This window comes from Jaculus jaculus, chromosome 14, assembly GCF_020740685.1.
Source record: "Jaculus jaculus isolate mJacJac1 chromosome 14, mJacJac1.mat.Y.cur, whole genome shotgun sequence".
NCBI lineage: Eukaryota > Metazoa > Chordata > Mammalia > Rodentia > Dipodidae > Jaculus > Jaculus jaculus.
In genome coordinates, this window is record NC_059115.1 from 22,389,154 (window position 1) to 22,408,305 (window position 19,152).

General features: G+C 49.1%; 1 protein-coding gene across 1 annotated transcript in view; it reads right to left on the reverse strand.

The window, feature by feature from the left end:
• The window catches only part of LOC123454647 (liprin-alpha-3-like), a 49,720-nt gene extending 33,663 nt beyond the window's left edge, over positions 1–16,057 (reverse strand). Inside the window, exons 1-8 of the mRNA XM_045133374.1 lie at positions 15,824–16,057; positions 14,507–14,608; positions 13,564–13,728; positions 12,668–12,913; positions 10,344–10,478; positions 7,365–7,516; positions 7,132–7,259; positions 4,301–4,362 (exon numbers count right to left, since the gene is read on the reverse strand). Of these exons, the coding sequence (XP_044989309.1) occupies positions 4,301–4,362; positions 7,132–7,259; positions 7,365–7,516; positions 10,344–10,478; positions 12,668–12,913; positions 13,564–13,728; positions 14,507–14,608; positions 15,824–16,057 (1,224 nt within the window). The remainder of the gene's footprint in view (positions 1–4,300; positions 4,363–7,131; positions 7,260–7,364; positions 7,517–10,343; positions 10,479–12,667; positions 12,914–13,563; positions 13,729–14,506; positions 14,609–15,823) is intronic.
• Positions 16,058–19,152: the final 3,095 nt, after the last annotated feature.

Consider the following 19,152-nt stretch of genomic DNA (forward strand, 5'->3'; position numbering starts at 1 on the left):
CCCGGGTCGGGCTCAGCGGGAGGCCAGGGTCCCCGTCCTCTCCTGAGCCGCCGTGTCTGAAACGCAAGTCAACCTCTAGGTTGGCTGAACGGACTCACTTGGGTTCTCCTCCTGTGGAACCAAGCTTGGAAAATAATGTTTGCTTCTTTAAAAAATTAAGTTGGAATAAAAAAATTTAGAAATATTAAAGAAAAGAGAGAAGGCTGGAGAGATGGCTTGGTGGTTACATGTTTGCCTGTGAAGCCTAAGGACCCTGGTTTGAGGCTTGATTTCCCCGGACCCATGTTAGCCAGATGCACAAGGGGGTGCACACATCTGGAGTTCATTTGCAGTGGCTGGAGGCCCTGGGGCGCCCATTCTTTCTCTATCTGCCTCTTTGTCACTCTCAGATAAATAAATAAAAATAAAAAATATATATTTTAAAAATTAAGTTGGCAAAAAAGAGGGAGGAGGTGCCAGGCGTGGTGGCGCATGCTTTTAATCCCAGCACTGGCGAGGCAGAGGTCGGAGGATCACCGTGAGTTTGAGGCCACCCTGAGACTACATTAATTCCAGGTCAGCCTGAGCCAGAGTGAGTCCCTACCTCTAAAAACCAAAAATAAATACATAAATACAAATAAAAAAAAATAAAATTGGGACTGGAGAGATGGAACTGTTGAGGTGCTTGCCTGCTAAGCCCAAGGTCGCATGTTCGACTCTCCCGATCCCACATAGGCCAGACGCACAAAGGCGAGACAAGCACAAGGTCGCTGGCGCCCACTAGGTGGCAGGAGCATCTGAAGTTCGCTTGCAGTGGCTGAGGCCCTGGAGCCCCAATTCCCTGCCTGTGTCTCTTGCTCTCTCAAATAAAAAAAGGAATTTCCCTGGGGTGTGGTGGCGCACACCCTTAATTCCAGCACTTGGGAGGCAGAGATAGGATCATCGTGAGTTCGAGACCACCCTGAGTGAAACCTTACTTTGAAAAAACCAAAACAAAAAAATTGAAAGTGTGATTTTGTTTTTAACCTTTAATTTCGGATCTGAGATTTGCAAGTTGTCTCTTATTCATTGGTGGGCTGGGGAACTGAACCTATCTTCTGGGCAGCCAGGTGTAACCTTGGGATTTTCCCATTGACAGAAAGGATCACTGAGCTCTCACTGACTGGGGTTTTGGGAGGGAGGGAATGGGAAGGGGAGTAGGTGAATGTGAATGGGGGTCCATGACTACACCACTTATGTTTTACATGTTGGATTTATTGTTCTGAAAGGAGTTGTGACCCTTTCGGAGGGGAGTTCTGTGAAGCTTTGAAACCTGAGGTTTCTGCAAAGAAATCTCAGTTGTTGCTGAGGAACATGTGCGTGTGTGCACGCGTGTGTCTGTGTACGTGTGTTCTGACATCTCCCTGTCACCAGAGCCTACTCAAATGGCACAAGATAAAGGAAAGATGCAGGGATGGAGAGATGGCTCTGTCGTTAAAGGCCCTCACGTGTAAAGCCTGGTGGGGGGTTCAGCTCCCCAGTGGCTCATACATCTGGGCTAGCAGGAGGCCCTGGCATGCCCACTCTCTCTCTCTCTCTCATAGATAAATAAAGTAGTTTTAAAGTGAAGGCTGGAGAGATGGCTCAGCAATTAAAGGTGCTTTCTTGCAAACCCTGGCGACCTGGATCTATTCTCCAGGACCCACAGAAAACCAGATGCCACAAAGCGGTGCATGCATCTGGAGCTCATCTGAAGTGGCTGGAGGCCCTGGAGCACTATGCTTCTCTCTGTGTGCTTGTTTCTCTCTCTCTGTCTGTCTCAAATATGTTAAAAAAATAAAATATTTAAAAAGTGAAAAAAATAAAAAAAGTTTTAAAAAGGGCCAGTCTACTCAAAAATAAAAATATGATATAAAAATAACTCTCTCTCTCTCAAGTAAACAAATAATAGAGTAAAAAAATTAAAGGTTTGGAGAGATGGCTTAGCAGTTAAGACACTTGCCTACAAAGAGAAAAGACCCAGGTTCTATTCCCCAAGACCCATGTAGGCCAGATGCACAGGGACACATGTGTCTGGAGTTTGTTTGCATGGATGGAGGTTCTTTACCAGTGGTAGCTGGGTAAAGTCTGGGGCCTGGAGGCCAACTGAGAGTCGGGGTGCGCAGGCTCCCTGCTGTCCATTCACCCCAAAGCCAAGTGGCCCCGCTGCAGAGTGGAAAGAGGGTTTTATTCCTGTGCCAACTCAAGAGCCAAAGGGGAGTCAGGAAGGCAGTGCTGCCCCCCCATTACATGTGGACACAGACAGGGCGATGGCATGGGGGTGGGGAGACCCCCGGACATGGGGGAGGGACAAGGGACTCGCCAGATGATGACCCCAGGACTGGCGTCCAGATGTAGTAGCGGCAGGGCTGAGTGGCCCAGGGATGAGGATTGTAGCAGGGAGTCCACCTAGGCTCCCAGCGGACTGGAAGGAAGACTTGGGAACCACTGTGCCCACTGTGAGGAGGAGGGTAGGCCTCTCAGCACCTGCAGCCTGAGGAAGGCCCTCCCCCTCTCTGCAGATGAATGTCCCCATCTCCAATTGGAATCGGATCAATAAATTACAACACAGATAAAAGGGAAGCGGAAACACAATGGAATTCTACACAGCAGCAAGAAACAAGCGAAACAATGAAATTTGAAGAAAAATGGTTGACCTGGAGCAGATCATCCTCAGTGAACTCACTCAGCCACAGGAAGATGACTGCTGCGTAGCCCCACTCATCTCCAGCACCCACCTGACTCTACCCAAGATGCCCACAGACCAGCAAGCATCTGGAGGACCGGCCAATAGGGTGGGTGGCGAGGGAGGGGAGGGCAAGGGAAGAGGTGGAGGCCAGAAATCTAGATCCAAATGGCAATGGTACCGTAAAATTATACATCCTAAAAGGCAGACCAAATGGTTGAACCTTCACCAGGCCCTTAGAGGGAACACCTGAGTCTCAAGGCCCTGGAGAGGGTATGATGAAGACTGACCTTAATGTTCTCCAGCTTCTCTCTCTCTCCCTCCCTCCCTCTTCTAAGAGGGCACTGACCTGTAACTCCCAGTATCAGCAGGTGGCTGTCATTCACAATGAGCTTTTGATCAGAGAGACAAGGTTTCCTAAAAGAATGACAGATTTCTGTCAGAGTTCTTGATGTCCCAACAAAGGTTTGTGGTAAGACCTTACGGCTGAAGACACCATATGCTGTTGGCACATAACATGGAGTGATATGGCTGGAAGCTGGAAGAGAGTCAGTCCCCTAGACAGTCAGCATTTAGTGCCAGAAGGTGCTACATGGGTGACTGGGGGAAAATGACCAATATCTGTCCAAGCAACTCATGGTCTAAGCTACTTAACAGCAAATAACCTGTCATGATGCTCACACAAGTGCAATAGTGGTGCACAGCCATGGTGGGAAACCAACTGCTCTTGATTTGCCTAACTGATCCACTCACTGGAACGGGACGCATAGCTGGAGCTGGGAAACACGTCAGAACCACATCCAAACATGAGCCCGCTCTCCATTATCAAACTGCCACCAATCGTGGGCTGGAAGAGGGCCCACACCTGTTAAATTCTCTCTAAAAAACCTGAGAGTTATCCCATTTATCTGCTGCTAACATTACTCTCTGTTGGAGAATCTGCTTCTCCTTCTCAGATAGACGCAGATCCTAAGGACAGAACTACCCCATCATACCTCAAAGGGCCCCAGCTAAAACTAAGAATAACTGGTGAAACAAGCAAGGGTGCTGTTTTCTTGGTGAACCTGGTATCAGCACAAGGGTGAAGGAGATTGACACAGAGAACAATCAACTCCTACCAATGAGATATCCAAAGACACAGAGGCTCCCAACACCTCATCACTGAAGCAGACCTAAAATGAACTCAACATGGCTCAGGGAAATTTTGCGGATGAGGGGGCGGAAAGAATGTCAGAGCCACAGGTTGGGTCATGATATGCAGAGACATTTCCTCCTACCCATAACTGAGGCCTAACTCCACAATGCATGACCCGTATGCCTCAACAAGGAGGGGCCAGGGGAGGGGGAGGACATGGAGGAGGCTATCAAGGTACCAACTTGAATATATATTTACTGACTACTAAACTAATTAATAAACAAAAAAGGACAAAAGAGGAAAAAAAGGGGGAGGTAGAAATTTAGGTGGGATTTCTTCGTGTTTTCTTTCACGTGTCCCCTGGAGTCCAGCTCTGGTGGCTGGTCCAGGCCCAGTCCACGTGGGAGGCGGGACACGCCCTCACCGCTGGTGGGCAGTTGGTTCAGTTCTCAGGGGAGCTCTGGACTCTGGTCCCCGCAGACGATGCTGGGGCAGGGTGGAAAGTCGGCCCAGCCCAGGAAGATCTTCAGTCCCGTGAGGTCACCTGCACCGAGGCCGAACAGTCATGGAGTGGGGGTGATCGAGTGCACCAACCCGCGTCCCCTAGGTCTGCAGGTCTGGACTGACGCACCATTAGCCTGGGAGCTGCGTGAAAGCCTGGCCTGCAAGGAGAGCAGCAGATGTTCAGCCTGGAACCCACCTATGACTTACCTCGGAATGTTTGTTCTGTTTTAGTTCGTTTTGTATTTGGTGGTAGTGTCTCACTGAGGCTCAGACTGAACTATATTTCACCCAGTAGTTCTAGGCTGGACTTGACCTCACAGCGGTCTTTTACCTCGGCCTCCCCAGTGCTGGGATTAGGGGATTAGAGGCCTATGCCACCCTGCCTGACTCTGAGGTTATTTTTTTAACTCCCTTTGGTTTTTTGAGGTAGGGTCTCGCTCTAGACCAGGCTGACCTGGAATTTACTCGGTAGTCTCAGGCTGGCCTCGAACTCACAGCAATCCTTCTACCTCTGCCTCCCAAGTGCTCGGATTAAAGGTGTGCACTAACACGCCTGGCTAGGGATGTTTAATTATTGTATTTTTTCTTCTTTTTTAAAAAATATTTTTGGTTCATTTTTATTTATTTATTTGAGAGTGACAGAGAGAGAGAGAGAGAGAGAGAGAGAGAGAGAGAATGGACATGCCAGGGCTTCCAACCACTGCAAACGAACTCCAGATGCATGCGCCCCCTTGTGCATCTGGCCAACGTGGGTGGTGGGGAAGCGAGCCTCAGACCTGAGTCTTTAAGCTTCACAGGCAAGTGCTTAGCTGCTAAGCCATCTCTCCAGCCCCTAATTATTGCATTTTATTTTATTTTTACTATCAATACTGACAAGCAAGCATTCTACTGCTGAGCCATGCCCCCAGCCCTTACTGGATTCTAGGCAGGAGTTCTGCCACTTAACAACATGCTCAGCCCTGGTGTGTGTGCAGGGATGTATGTGCAGGGAGGTGGTCCTGGAGACCAGGGATCAATGTAGGGTGTCTTCCTCAATCACACCCCACCTTATCTTTAGAGACAGGATTTTACTGCACCTGGAGCTCAGCAATTTGGTTAGACTAGTTCTCTTGCCCCTGCTTTTACTTTAGTGCTATGGGTCTGAAATTTACCAGGTGAGCCATCTCCCCAAATTTGTTTTTTCCATGATAGGGTCTTGCTCTGACCCCAGATGACCTGAAATTCACTATGTAGTCTCAGGGTGGCCTCGAACTCATGGGAATCCTCTTACCTCTGCCTCCCAAATCCTGGGATTAAAGGCGTGTGCCACCATGCCCGGCCCCAAATTTGTTTTTATCTTGAGGCAGTATCTCACCAAGTGTCCCAGCCTCCCCTAAATTCACTCTTTAACTCAGGAAGACTTGGAACCTAGCAACCCAAGAGCCTCCACCTCGCGGGTAGCTGTGACAGGGAGCACCGCAGGGTCGGAGTCTCCATGGTTTTGGTCACCCTGGCCTCAACCCCAGGTTCCCTGCCCTGGACTTGGACTTCAGTCCCTCCCTACATCACCACCTGGACCTTCTCACCTAGATCTCTCTCTCTCTCTTTTTCTGTGACCTGGGATTCAGAAATAAACAACAACAATAAAACACATAAACGTGTGGTGGAATGGGGTGGACTGGAGATGTGGGTGAATGGCCTTGCCAAGCCAGATGGCCTGGGTTCAATTGCCCAGTACCCATGTAAAACCACATGTACCAAGTGGTGTGTGCATCTGAAGTTTATTTGTACTGGAAAAATACCCTGGTGTACCCATTCTCTTTCTTTATCTCTCTTTTCTTGCCAATAAACAACTAAAAACATAAAATAAAATAAATGTGAGGTGGGAGGATTGCCAGAAGTTCAAAGCTAGACAACTATGAAGTGAAACCCTCTCTGACCACAAACACAAAACATAAGGGAGCAGGAGGGACAGGTCTGCCCTCTCAGCTCCTCACAACACAGAGGCAGGAGCTTCTGAAGCTCAAGGTCATCCAGGTTATCTTGGGCACCAGGGCGAGTTCAAGTCCAGCCAGGGTAACTTAGAAAGCCTATCTCAAGCTAAAAGTGTAAAGAGGACTAGAGATGTCACTCATGGGTAGAGTGCTGGCCTGAAATCCACAGAGAGGGGCTGGGTAGAGCACCTTCCTAACATGTGGGAAACGCTGAATTCAATCCACAGTACTGGAAAAGCAAACAAACAGGAGGGGCAGAGAAGGTGGCTCACCATTAGGCACTTGATTGCAAAGCCTGCTGAGCCAGGTTCAATTCCCAAGCTGCCTCCACAAACCAGGGACAAAAAGGCAAAAACGTAACAAACCATGGTTGTACACGCCTTTGATCCCTGCCCTGGGAGACAGAGTTCTCCACAGGATCACCATGAACTTGAGGCCAGCCTAGAGATACAGAGGCAGTTCCAGGTTAGCCTGGGCCAGAATAAGACCGTACCTCAAATAAACAAACAAGCAACTACAAGAGGGAAAATGTGGCACAAGTGTGCGGTGTTCATTTGTAGAGGCAAGAGGCCTTGGTTTCCTGACACAGAAACATACATGCGTGCACACAAAGAAATAAATATTAGAAAAACAAAAAGGATCAATAGCTAGGCATTGTAGCACACATCTGGTTTCCAAGCACTGGAGAGGATGAGACAAAAGGGTAACAATTTCAAAATGAATGAAGAACAGGAGGAATGTAGAGTTAATATAGGAAATAAATGGAGGGAGGGAGGTCAGGAGGGAGGGGAAAGGTGAGGAAAGGAGAGGGTTGGGAAGAAAGAGGAATTTCTCACCCAAGGAAGAGCTGTCCTGGCCTGGAGGTTCCATCTTGCCCTTTGTTTTCTTTCCAAAGAGGTTGCTTAGGTAACTTTTCATGCCCTTCTTCTTGGGGCCTTTGTGGAGGGCATCTGGGGTGCCCTTGCTGGTGAAGCAAGTCAGAGAGGGAAAATCTGGGATACCCCTGTCCCTACATGTCCTCGTCCCCTCCCATCTCCCCTCCATGTTCTCAACCTTCATCCCTGCTGACCTTTCTCGGGAGGGTCCCGCATCTTCCTGCAGTGCCAAGGCCTGGGTCTTCCCATGAAGATGAGCAGAGCAGGGAGTGGGTGGTGGGGTGTCTCTTGTTACGGCTGGGCCCTGTCCTGGTGGAACCCCAGCTTCCTTCTTGTGGACAGGATTCTGGAGACAGACACAGATGCAGAATTCACTTGCAGGCTTATAATGGGGACTCCCCTTAATGGTGTCTACTAGGAAGGGTCGGGTTGTTTCTGGCTTTATGTGGGTAATTGGGAATCAGGCCCAGGCCCTCAGGCTGTGCAAGCAAGCGCCTTTAACTTCTGAGACATCTCTCCATCCATCCCCCTTTTTGTGGAGGTAAGGTCTCAGTCTACACTGGACTGGCCTGAAACTCACTATGTTCTCCCAGGCTAGCCGTAAAGTCTCACCAATCGTCCTACCTCTGCTGCCACTTTTTTAAAAAAAACATCATTTCACCACATAGCCCAGGCTGGTCCCCAAACTCAGCAATCTTTCTGTCTCTGCCTCACAAACTCTGGGTTGCAGGCATTGAGCCATTATATCCAGGTCCTCAAGGATCAATTCTTTTTCTAGCTATAATTCTCAACACAGTAATATTGAAACAGACAATGAAATGGAAGAAGGGGAGAGAAGGAAGGGAGGTGACTCTATATGGCTGGGTGTGGTGCATGCCCACGCTACCAGATGCTTGGAAATTGAGGGTTTTGGACCATTGCTCTCATGTATACAACATCATCCTGAGAAACACAGCAAGACTCCATGTCAAAAACACAAAAAGAGGGGATTGGAGAGATGGCTTAGTGGTTAAGGTGCTTGCCTGCAAAGCCTAACGACCCATGTTCAACTCTCCAGAGCCCACATGAGCCAGAAGCACACAGATGAAGCAAGTGCAAGGTTGCACATGCCCACTAGGTGGTACAAGCCTCTGGCGTTGGATTTCAGTGGCTGTAGCCCTGGGCCTCTCATTCTCTCTCTCTCTCTCTCTCTACAAGTAAAATATTTTTTTTTTAAGAACAACAACAAAAAAAAAAGCCAGGCATGGTGGTGCATACCTTTAGTCCCTGTACTTGGGAGGCAGAGGTAGGAGAATTGCTGTGAGCTCAAGGCCACCCTGAGACGACATAGTGAATTCCAGGTCAGCCTGGGCTAGAGTGAGACCCTACCTTGAAAAAAAATAAAAAAATAAAAAACGTACAGAAAAGAAATTGAAGCTGGGTGTGGTGATACAAAGTTTAATCCCAGCACATGGGAGGCAGAGGTAGGACGATCATTGCACCTTTGACACTAGGCTGGGACTACAGAGTGAGTCCCAAGTGAGGCAGGTTTAGAGTGATACCTTTCCTCAGAAAAGGAAAAAAAAAAAAAAAAAAAAAGGAATCCTATGACAAAAAAACAAACACACCAAAACACAAAATAAGTGAAAGCAGAGAGATATGGCTAAAGACAAAGTCTAGACAGGTTCTCGAACCCACTATTTTGGCCTTCCATGTGTCCTTTGGGTTGAAACTTGTTTATTCCTTCCTCTTTTTTGTTACCTCAAAACACACATCCTAGGCAAGTGCTCTATCACTGAGGTACCTCCCCAGTCACATTCCTGAGAGGTGTCTGCCTTCATTCCTCCCTCCTTTCCTTCACTTGTTACTTACTTTCTTTTTAAAATATTTTATGTTTTTATTTGAAAGCAGATATATACATATATACATATATACATATATATACACACACATACACACATAGACAGAGAGAGAGAGATGGAGAGAGAAACAGAGAGAATGGGTGTGGCAGGTCCTCTAGCTGCTGAAAATTCCAGAAGCATGCACCACTTTGTGGTTCCAGCTTTACCTGGTTACTGAGGAATCAAACCCAGGTCCATAGGCTTTACAGGCAAACACGTTAACCTCAGAGACATCACTTCAGCCAAAAAGGATGTGTGTGTGTGTGTGTGTGTGTGTGTGTGTGTATGCATATATATATATATTTTGTTTTGTTTTGTTTTTGTTTTTGAGGTAGCATCTCTCGCTAGCCCAGGCTGACCTGGAACTCACTATGTAGTCTCAGCTTGGCCTAGAACTCACAGTGATCCTCCCACCTCTGACTCCAGAGTGCTCGATTACAGCTGTGCACCACCACTCCTGGTGACACGTGCATTTCTTAATTCCTTCCCCGACTCTTCTCAAAGCATGCCAGCTCCCATGTAGCTGTCCACTCCTGATTCCCGTTTCACTGGACCCAGCCCAATTCTCTTCTTTGCATGCCCTGCCCCCTCTGGGTGTCTCCAGTTGATCCCCCTTTTGGGGTGCTCACCAGGCAGCACAACAATCACGGAGGAAATCAGAAGATACACAGGCAGGGGAGGATGATGGAGGTGCAGTTGAGAAGAGGAGACAGGCTACTTGGGAGATATGGGCTCCCAGCCTGCTCTGCCTCCTCCTTCCCCAGCCAAATGGACCTGGCTACATTCCCCACCTTGTCCACCCATGCCCCTCCCAGTCCAGGCCCCAGAGGTGGGCCAAAGGCTCAGTGATGTGAAGACCAGCCAAGATTAAATCCACACTTCAGCCAGTTCCCTGACCCCCACCTAATCTAAGCTCCCCGTTCCTCACCTGTCCCTCCAAGCCTCGCAGGCACCACCCCTCATTAAAGCGCTTCCCTGAACCCCCTTCATCTAAACTCCCTGCCTCCCAAATCACCCAACAACCCTCCCCCCCTTATGTAAACTCCCTCCCAACCAAACTCCTTGGCTAAGCCCCAACCATTAGATACCCCCACCCCTCAGCTCCCACCTACGCAATGGCTGCAGCTCTTGGTTCTTCTCCAACTGTGCCTCCAGCTGCCCAAGCAGCTCCTCAAAGTTCCCCTGACACTGCTCACTCTCCAAGACCTCTAACTAGCCTCACCAGGATCAGCTCAGGCTCCTGGCTTGCCTCCCTCGAGGCCCCGCCCCTGACCCGCAGGCCCCGCCCCTGACCTTGTGCAGAGCCTCTGCTCCCTGTGCCAGCTGAGCCTCAGCCTCAGGCAAGGGCGCTGCCTTCTGCAGCATCTGCTGCAGTTTCAGCTTAGAATCTTCCAGCCATTCTTCCAGCTGTCGCCTCTTCTCTTCATTCTGGTCAAGGCAGAGGCATGTGAGTGAGGGTCTTGGGCATAAGAGCCACAACATCCCAGACTCTGCCCTTTCCCCCTGGCAGGACCTTGCTGAGTGTTGTGGCTTTAACGCAATTCTGGATGAAGGTACAAGGCATTGTGGTGGTGCGTACCCGTAATCCCAGCACATAGGAGGCTGAAGGCAGAGGGATTCCTATTCCAGGCCAGCCTAGGCTGTATAGCAAGTTCAAGGGCAACCTACATACAAGCACCTAGCCCCAGTAAACAACAACAACAAAAAAGATTCAGACACCCCTATTATGTGAAGAATCCAGCCACCCTTCTGCCACAACACAAGTCTAGAATCACCGAGCACATGCCCCAGTGTCTTCTGGGAAACAAAGCTCCCTCCCATCTGCACAGAGCACCCCCAACAGACACTAATTTAGCACAGTTTTAGAAGCCAGAAGGGAATCCCAGCCAGTATATGAGATGGAACATCATGGTGCCTCTGTGAGAAACCTTGTAGTGGGGCCATAGATTCCCACCCATGGGCCCAAAGTCATCAAGACGGAAGAGAGGGCTGGTGAAATGGCTTAGCAGTTAAAGGGGCTTGCTTGCAAAGCCTGATGGCCCTGGCTTGATTCCCCAGTACCACATAAAGCCATATGCATGCATATGTAAAAGGCCCTGTACAGCTCATTCTCATTCTCTCTCTCCATGGAAATTAATAAATAAATTTAATGGGCTGAAGGGATGGCTTAGCGGTTAAGGTATTTGCCTGCAAAGCCAAAGGACACAGGTCCGATTCCCCAGGACCCACGTTAGCCAGATGTACAAGGGGGCGCACACATCTGGAGTGTGTTTGCAGTGGCTAGAGGGTCTGGCACACCCATTCTCTCTCTCTCTCTCTCTCTCTCTCGTTCTCCCTATTTCTCTGTCAAATAAATACACAAAAATACAGTATTAAAAAAAATAAATAGACTTAAAAAGAATCTAGGCATGCCGGGCAGGGTGGCAGAGCCCAGAAATACCACCTACTCAGTATGAGTCTGGGGCAGGAGGATTGAAAATGTACACTAGCTTGGGCTATGCATTGAGTTCAAGGCCAGACTGGGCAACTTACTGAGGCCTTTTCTCCAAATAAAAAGTAAAAAGGAGCTGGGTGTGGTGGCACACACCTTTAGTTCTAGCATTCTGGAGGCTGAGTTTGGAGGATTGCTATGAATTCAAGACCAGCTTGTGGCTACAGAGTGAGTTCAAGGTCAGCCTGGGCTAGACTTAGACCCTACTTCAACAAATAAAATAAAACAAAATATTTCCAGGCATGGTGGCACACACCTGGTTTTATCCAGTTGAGAACTGGGGAAATGACTCAGCAGTAGAGCATCATTGGTGGTAGTGAGGAGCTGGGGGTGTGGTATATTTCAAAGCATGGGCCTAGAGTGTGTGAAGGCCTGGGTTCAATGCCTGACACACACATGTTCAATTCAGATAGAGAATGTTCCTGTGGTTACATATTAATCAGGTACTGACGGCCACATAGCTGGTCATAAATCCAGTTTTATTGGCTGCAGAGATAACTCGGCAGTTAAACACATTTGATTTCAAAGCTATATGGCCCGTGTTATAATAATTTAATTTAATTTAGTTTTGTTTTTTCGAGGGAGGGTCTCACTCTAGCCCAGGCTGACGTGGAATTCACTGTGTAGTCTCATGGTGGCCTCAAACTGGTGGTAATCCTCATACATCTGCCTCCCAAGTGCTGGGAGTCAAGGTGTGCACTACCAAGGCCAGCTCAATTCATTTTTAAAATAATTAAGGGTTGGAGAGATGACTTAGCAGTTAAGTTGCTTTCCTGCAAGGCCAAAGGACCCAGGTTTGAGTCCCCAGTACACACATAAAGCCAGATGTACAAGGTGGCACATGCACCTGGAGTTCCTTTGCAGAGGCTAGAGGCCTTGGCACTCTCTCTCTACCTGCTTCTTGTTCTTTCTCCCTCTCTCTTTTATAAGCAAACAAACAAACAAACAAACAAATCTTGTTTTACAGCTGAGGAAACTGAAGATCAGAGAAGAGAACCCACACAGCTTGGGAACTGAATCAAGCTTCCACATCATTCGGGAGCTCATGAGCTGATCTCCTCTGGGCCAAAGGACAGGGAAAGCTGGGCAGGGACAGAGGGCAGCCCTGCAGGGGCTCCAGCCTCACCTCCTTGAGCTCCTGCTGCAGCTTGCGGTTGGCTTCTTTGGTCTCATTCAGCTGGTGGTGAGCAGTGGCCAGCTCCTGCTCCAGCTGGCCCACCTGCCCGCGCAGCAATGCCTGGCCCTCCCGTAGCTGGCATACTTCTGCTTGGTGCTGCTCCAGGGCCTCCTGCAGCTCGGCTATGCGCCCATTGGTGTCCTTGACAGAACCCATGCCATTGGCAAGGGTCTGGAGGGAGTGGATGCACAGCACCTAGAGTGGGGAGCTGGGTTGATGATCTGGGGTGGTGATGGGGCAAAACCAACCTCAGCAACAGTCATTCAGATCCAAGTCTGCAGGGGTGAGTCACTGAAGACCATGGAAATTAGTTTTCTGAGTGACCATTAAAAGACTCGGGCATTCAGAAATCCTGGAGTCCATAAGTACACTAATATACATTGGGGCCATCACAAAACCACTGAGTTAGTAGACATGGTAGCACAGGTTTAAAATCTGAGATACTTGAATTCAAGGTCAACATGGGCTACAGAATGAGACCCTGGCTCAAAATGAAAAAGTAAAAAGAGAGGCTGAAGAGATGGCTCAGTGGATAAAAGTGCTTACATGCAAAGACAGAATGGCTGGGTTCAATTTCCCAGTGATCATATAGAGCTAGATGTACACAGTGGTGCATGAATGAGGAGGTACATTTGAAGTGACAAGAGGCCTAGACATGGCACCACCCCGCTCTCATTGCCCAGTCAGTTCTGCCCTAATGAGTCGCCCTTTCTTTTTCAATTCCACCAATCATAGTAATGCTTTAAACCCATGTGGGATACATCCAGCCAATCACAGCCAGAGTCAGTCTAGTGGGGCAATGCCAGTCAAGCGTAGGTTTCTATTCTTTATCCTAATTCTCCTACCTTCTCCTCTAGGACTCTGTGATGACGGAAGAGGACTTTTAGTTTCTTAATCATCTCGATCTCAGAGGAGACACCCGCAGAGGACTGGGCCTGGCATTTGACAAAGGTCCTGTGTAGAGATCTTTCCTGCTTGGACACCATATACTTCAGGCGTTCCAACAACAGCTAGAGAAATAGGTAAACCAAGTCAAGCTAAAAGAGAGAACATGTGGGTCAAGAAGGGGGTGACAGATGTGGAAGAGGCTAGGAGAAAGAGATTTATCCAGGTCAAAAGACATCCCAAGACCGGAAGAAGAGGTGGTTAGAGGTTAATGGCACTTGCTTGCAAAGCCTGATGGCTGGGCTCTATTCCCCAGTACCCATGTACAGCCAGATGCACAAAATGGTGCATGCCTCTGGAGTTCATTTGCAGTGGCAGGAGGGCCTGGGGCTGCCATACTCACCCTCTTTCTGCCCCTTTCTCACATATACAAATGAAAGTAAGAAACTGAAAAATCAGATACATTTACATAATCAAATTTTACTAAAAAATGAATAAATGGAACAGCGCAGCAGTGGTTGCCAAGAAAGGCTTGGTGCAGGCAGTTCAGGCAGACAAGGACGAGAAGAGAGGGGAGCAGTAAGGAAGTGAGCACAGGGAGGAGAAGACAGGAAATGAGATGTGGCAAAGGATGGGTGAGAGCCAGGCATGGTGGCTTATGCCTTTCCTCCCAGCACTCGGGAGGCAGAGATAGGAGGATCGCTGTGAGTTGGAGGCTACACTGACACTACATAGTTAATTGCAGGTCAGCCTGGACCAGAGTGAGACACTACCTCAAAAAAAATACATAAATTAAAAAACAAATTTAAAGAAAGCTGGATGAAGAGGTAACACTGAGAGACCCCGCCCCATCACCCCAGGACTCCGCCCTAGCATTGAGGCCACGTCCCCCAAGGCCCTCACCCTCATATTGTCCCGCTCTGCCTTCAGCTCTGCAATCTCTTCTTCCCTTTTCAGCAATTGCTTCCGATACTTTATCAACTTCTTGGTCACAGGCTCGAACAACTGTCCAGACATGGGCAGGATCAGGACACCAGCTCATTCCTTTCCCCATCTCCCTCATAGGAGATTTCAGGTTCCACCCCCATGTCTAAGAACCGCCCCTTTTAACAGTCAGACCCACTCCTTCTACTATCCACCCTCTTTTTTTACATTTTTCTTATTAATGAGAGTGAAAGAGGGAGGAAGGGAGAGAGAGAGACAGGGAGACAGAGAGAATGGGCTCGCCAGGGCTTCCAGCCACTGCAAAGAAACTCCAGATGCATGTGCCACCTTGTGCATCTGGCTTATGTGGGTCCTGCGGAATCGAATGGAGGTCCTTTGGCTTTGCAGGCAAGTGCCATAACTGATAAGCCATCTCTTCATTCCTCCCCTCCTTTTCTTACTCAGGCTTCACCCTCTCATTTGGACCTATTATATAAAGTCCCTCTTCTCATTGCTGGGACACACCCTTATCATGCGGATCATGGCAGCTTGCCCCTGTGCAGACCTCCAGCTCTGACCATCCTCCCAGACTAGGCCGCTGCCTTGCCCATCTGGTCCCTCATCTGCTCAAGTCTTGTCCATCTTGCCACTCAGGTCTCTGCTCTCTTTCCTCTCTGCCCTGCCCCTGAGCAAGTTTTACCCTTATTGCCCTCCAGGCACCATGCCCTCCTGGGTGGGCTCCGCCTCTCTGCTTACTCCTCTGCCTCCTCTTGTCCCACCCCTCCTCCAAGAACGACCCCCCACACACTAGGATACATTCTGTCCCTTATGTCAGTCAGGCCCCATAGATAGACCACTCCTACCTTGTCCATCAGTCCCTGGTGTCTATGCATCTAGCTCTCTTGTGAATAAGGTGCTACCCACCCAGGTCATGCCCCATCTCGCTTGCAGCTCAAACCATGCTCCCCAGGTTTTGCCATCCAGGTTCCCTCCTGGGACCCCCGCAATTGTCACCCCTCTGTCCTTTCAGGCCTTGTTCCTCAGTCCTAGGCTCCGCCCCCTGTGTTAAACCTAGTTCCTACCCCCAAACCTCTCCTAGACAAGCCCCCTCCCTGGTGTTAGGCCCCGCCTCCTGAGCTGCCCCGCCCCTTTCCCTCAGACTCCGCCCAGGCTGTTTGTTGCTCAGCCCCGCCCTCCCTGAGCCCCGCCCATCCCGCCACTCAGGCCGCCCAGCAACAGAACAACTGACTCCTCCCTTCCCGCGCTCCCCGAGCCCCGCCCTCGCCCAGCCCAGACCTCAGGCAGCAGGATGCTGAGCTGCTGCTTCAGGTTGTCATTCTGGCTCAGCTGGCGCACCCTCAATTGTGCAGTGGCCAGCCTGCCCTTCACCTCGCGCATTGTCTCCAGCATGCTCCTCATCTCTGCGAACACCATCTTGAGGAGGAGCTCCGGGTCCCTGCCTGCCTCAGCTGGGCCCGGCAGCGAGCCATGCTGGACTTCTCCGCTGAAGGTGGGCGTCACCTCACACATCGTGGTGGAGGCGCCCAGCCTGCCCGGGACAATCCGAAGTGAGGCGTTCCAGTCACTTAAGAGGGGCAACCGAAGTCCAACCACTCTGCATGGTGGGGAGATTGAGGCACAAACATGCAGTGAGGGACAGTCTCCCAGGAAATCTAAGTGTCGGCTGCCAAATGTTGCTAGGGGAAACTGAGGTCTATGCATGTTAATCAGACAGACTGAAACTCTACACTGGCATTTTGGCGCACACCTTGGATCCCAGTACTCAGCTAGGGTAGGAGGTAGGAGCGTCTCTGTGAGTCTGAATCCAGACTGAGCCACAGAGTAAGTACCAAGTCCGCCTGGGCTAGAGTGAGACCCTGCTTCAAAAATCAAAGAAGGGCCAGGCGTGGTGGTGCATGCCTTAAATCTCAGTACTCAGGAGGCACAGGTAGGTGGATGGGCTTAGTTCAAGGCTACCCTGAGAATATAGAATGAATTCTAGGTCATCCTGGGCTAGAGTGAGATCCAAAGAAGGGCTGGAGAGATGGCTCAGTGGTTAAAGATGCTTGCAGCACTTACAGGTTCCCCTCCCTGGTGAGCACCTAAAGCCATGTGCATAGGCTTCTGCAGGTTGTTGTGGGGCATGAAACCCTAGTGCGGCCATTCCCTCTCTTAAACAACTCTATTTTTAAAAAGAGAACAAAAATAGGGCCAGGAAGATTGCTGTGCAATGGAGAGATGGAAACAGAAAGATCAGGAGTTCAAAACCATCCTCAACTACATGGTGTTTGAGTTTGAGGCCAGCCTAGGCTATGAAAGACTGTCTCAAAAACCTAAACAGCTGGGTGTGGGGTCGCAAACCTTTAATCCCAACACTCTGGAAACAAAGGTAGGAGGATCGATGTGAGTTCAAGGCCAGCCTAGGGCTATAGAATAAGATCCAGTTCAGCCTGAGCTAGAATGAGAACCTATGTCTAAAAAACTAAGAAATAAATAAATGAGTAGGAGGATAGATAAAAGACATAGAGACGAGATGAGATGATGGGGAGATAAAAGCATTTGGGGAGCACGGCTGACTCATCTCAGGAGTCTAGACCCAGAAATCCCAGCCTGCACACATCTCCTGTCCCCAACTTCACGAGAACCCTGGATTTCTGGGACCTGCCCTCATGGGGTGTTAGATAAGAGTGGGGGAAGTGGAGGGGACAAAGCTTAATGAAGTCCAAGGCATTACAAGGGGCTGGGCAGAGATGAAGGAGGCCATTGGAGCCACGTCAGGTGTCCTCAGGTTGGGCAGCTCTGGCTGGCCAGGCCTAACCCAAGAGGGACTTTTGCTTTGTTCCTTCCTTTCCCCCATACAGACAGCAGCCTGATGGGTTTCAGAATGGCTGATTCCCAACCCGCCCATATGAGGTCTATGACCAAAGAAGTAGCTTTGGCCTTCTGTGAATGGAAAAAGAGGGTGAGGCCCTCTGGGACCTGATGGAGGAGGAACCGGCGGCCTGTGTCCTTGGCATTCAATATGGTGCCCCTGAGAATCTAGACTCTCAGAAGGTAAGACTTAAGAAAATGCCTATAAGAGAACAAGCAGGCAGAAAATATGGTATGTCAAACCCAAAACTTACTCAGAAGGTACAATCCGGGGTGGCTGGCGGGGGGGGGGGGCTTCCTGTGGAAGTGGTGTCCACTGAGAGAGAGCACACAGCCAATCTCACCAAGACACTCTCAAGTGCAGAAAGAAGTTTCCACACTGAACTGAGAGTAAGGTCTGTTGCTAGGACCTCGCCTGGCAACAATTATAGGACCAGATTCTAGAACTGAGGCCTGGACCATGGAACCTGTCCAAAGTCAACCAGTGACTTAAATAGGTAGTGGCCCCAAAGACAGAGGGGAGCAAAATGAGATCCAGGAAGATCCCTAATACAATACACAACGAACCTAGTCAGAGATAAAACCATCTACAACTCTGAGCAATCTAGACCTCAGAGCTTTCTCAGCAGGATGAAGGTGGTATTCAAGATATAAGCCTGGCATAGTGCCACATGCTTGTGGTCCCAGCACTCAGGAGGCCAAGGATAGAGGGTCAAGTGTTCAAGGCCAGCCTTGGCTAGATAACAGGTTCAGGACTAACCTGGGCTACATAAGATCCTGTCTCAAAAGTAAAAATAAAAACAAAACAAGGGTTGGGATATTGCTTAGTGGTCAAGGCACTTGCCTGTGAACCCAAGGATCCAGGTTAGATTCCCCCGTACCCTTATAATTGGGATGCACAGTTTGGCACATGTGTCTGGATTTCCTTTGCATTGGATTCAAACTCTGGCTAACCCATTCTCGTTCTTTCTGTCTCTCTTCCTCCCTCCCTCAAATAAATAAATAAATAAATAAACATTACAGAAACCGAAATACCTGGCTTGAAAAATGGTTCAGTGCTTAAGGCACTTACCTGCAAAGCCTCATGAGCTGGGTTTGCTTCCCCAGCACCCACATAAAGCCAGATGCACAGAGTGACATATATGTGTGGAGTTTCTTTGAGTGGCTCAAGGACCTGGAGTACACATTCTTTGTTTTTCTTTCTCTGCTTGCAAATAAATGAATAAAATACTGAAAAATATTTTAAAAAACCAAAGTAGACAGTCATAGCATTTGTTTCTAAATAACATTAGAATAAACTATACACATATTCAGCCCACATGGCTTCCTTCTGGGATCACCTCTGTGTGGGCCAGCTGCATATGATAAGGGGTTCCACTGGCCTGTGTACCCATGGAACATGAGAGTCAGCTGCATTGTCCTCTCAGCCCATGTGACCTCCTGTATCTCATGGTGTGCATGCATGTGGTTATGCATATTTGCATGTATGTGGGAACATGTGTGCACATGTGTGTGTGTGTGTGTGTGTGTGTGTGTGCTGGGGGTCCTGAGGTCAATGATAGGTGTCTTCAATTTTTCTCCACCTCATTTTTTATTTATTTGAGATAGAGAAAGACGCAGTTGTGATTGTGTGTGTGTGTGAGAGAGAGAGGAGAGACACATGATTGGGCATGCCAGGTCCTCTAGCAAAGAACTCAAGATCTATGCACCACCATGTGCATCTTGCTGGCGTGGGTACTGGGGAATTGAACCTT